We start from the raw sequence: 1,747 nt of genomic DNA, 5'->3' as shown, positions 1-1,747 counted from the left end.
AGACCAGACAACCCCGACACTACAATCGTAATTATATTTTCTGGGTGCTGTTAATGGCCGTCCATAGCTCTGGTAGTTTAAGCACAGCTATTAACAGCCTGAGAACTGCGGGTGGCAATGAAAAACTTGACTCATCATTGTTAGAATAGGTCGGTCACCTCTAGATAACCCCCAATGTCAGAAAGCACCAGGAAGGTGTTCATGGAATTAAAATTGTTCTTTAATTCACCAGTCTTGTCCAGCCTTCTGAATTCTCCCGTTAATTCATACTTTTCGGTCGGAATATTTTATATTATATTAAAACAAATTAAAAAACATTAATTTAAAATTTTTTTCGGCTATTACGTTCGAGTTATCCTATTTTTAAATAAAAAGAGGCAAAATAAAGTTAGGCGAAATGGCAGAATACATTAATATAAGCAATTTTAGTTGTATATTATAAAATGTCATATGAATAATACTACATACTACATACTGTATACTATATACTAGATACTACATACTACATACATAAATTTAACCTTAGCTCTAAAATGTTTATCAGAAACATTGTAATTCACTTATCTAGACAAATAATGTCTTCGTAATCAATTTTTTGTGCTATTTTAGATCCAAAATAAACTGCTAAAGTTGATTAACACGATTTGAAACATATGTTATATATTACAATATATATTTACATTAAATCGATAGAATTTAAAAATATACAATCTTCAACAACAGTTAATTATTGAGTCCAAACATTGGGTAAATTGTGTTACTAATTAAAACAGAGCGAACAAATATTCTTCTCTTGGTAGTTTTAAAAAACAATAAAAACTGAAAACAAACGTGAGGAAGGAGCGCCACAAACAAAGCCCTCCAAAACCGACTCCTGATGAGTTGGCCACAAATTCAGGCCAACTTATACGAGCCAATCCAAATAATACACACACTGGGATATGCGATAATTTGCCATTATTTAGTAAACGTGTTAAGACAATTTTAGCTATCTAGGTTATTTATAATCAATTGATATCGTAAATTAAGTAATTAATTATGGTTGGTACAGTTCCTGGTAGATAATGTTCGGGACAAAACCAACTCTGAAGAAACCAAAGCCTAAGAAGGATAAGAAGAAGAAAAAGAAAGAAGAAGAGAAGAAGCCCAAAATCCGAGAGCATGTTCCAGTACCGCGGTTCAGGAGTACAGCTTATGATACGAGCGGTCCTAGGCCAGACTATTTCCCTACTGAGGTAATGGTGATAAATAATTTAGAGTATAATAAAAATATAATTACTTGTTTGGTAAGAGGAGACGATGGTTGGGAATACGGTCAAAATAAAACAGAAATAAGTTGAAGTAAATTATTTTATCGTGCCAAGGTTTCGGCCAGAATTTCTAGCGTTCATCAGGGCAAATAACTGAACAAGATAACAAACAATGAATACACAAAATAAAAAAGAAAATATAAACAGAATGACATAATGTAAATGATTGTACAAAAAAAAGAAAAGTGGAAAATAAAATGTATACATAGGCAATTGAATAAGTAGGTAAAATAACATAATTAAGGAAATAAAATAAAAATGAAATTATATAATGCAAAGAAATATGAATATGTAACCATAATAGTAGAATATTATAATGGAAGATTATTGATTGACCGTGTGTATAGATGAATGGAATATGGTCCGGGTGCGGTAAAAAAAAAAAACTCAAATAGTAGATAATTATTAAATAAGAATATTATAATATTCGACCTATA

General features: G+C 30.9%; 1 protein-coding gene across 2 annotated transcripts in view; it reads left to right on the top strand.

Annotated features, from left to right (window-relative positions):
• LOC106690087 (dynein regulatory complex subunit 5) overlaps positions 1-1,747 on the top strand; it is a 23,328-nt gene that overhangs the window by 12,237 nt on the left and 9,344 nt on the right. Inside the window, exon 2 of one of the 2 annotated variants that reach the window (XM_067045180.1) lies at positions 1,052-1,235. In XM_067045180.1, coding sequence (XP_066901281.1) covers positions 1,065-1,235 — 171 coding nt within the window. In that variant the 5' untranslated portion in view covers positions 1,052-1,064. Of the gene's footprint in view, positions 1-1,051; positions 1,236-1,747 lie in introns of those variants that run through there. The other variant, XM_067045182.1, reaches the window with a different exon arrangement.

Source organism: Halyomorpha halys, unplaced genomic scaffold (genome assembly GCF_000696795.3).
Source record: "Halyomorpha halys isolate HHAL.00 unplaced genomic scaffold, Hhal_1.1 Scaffold1574.1, whole genome shotgun sequence".
NCBI lineage: Eukaryota > Metazoa > Arthropoda > Insecta > Hemiptera > Pentatomidae > Halyomorpha > Halyomorpha halys.
This window is presented reverse-complemented; position numbering and strand designations above follow the sequence as displayed.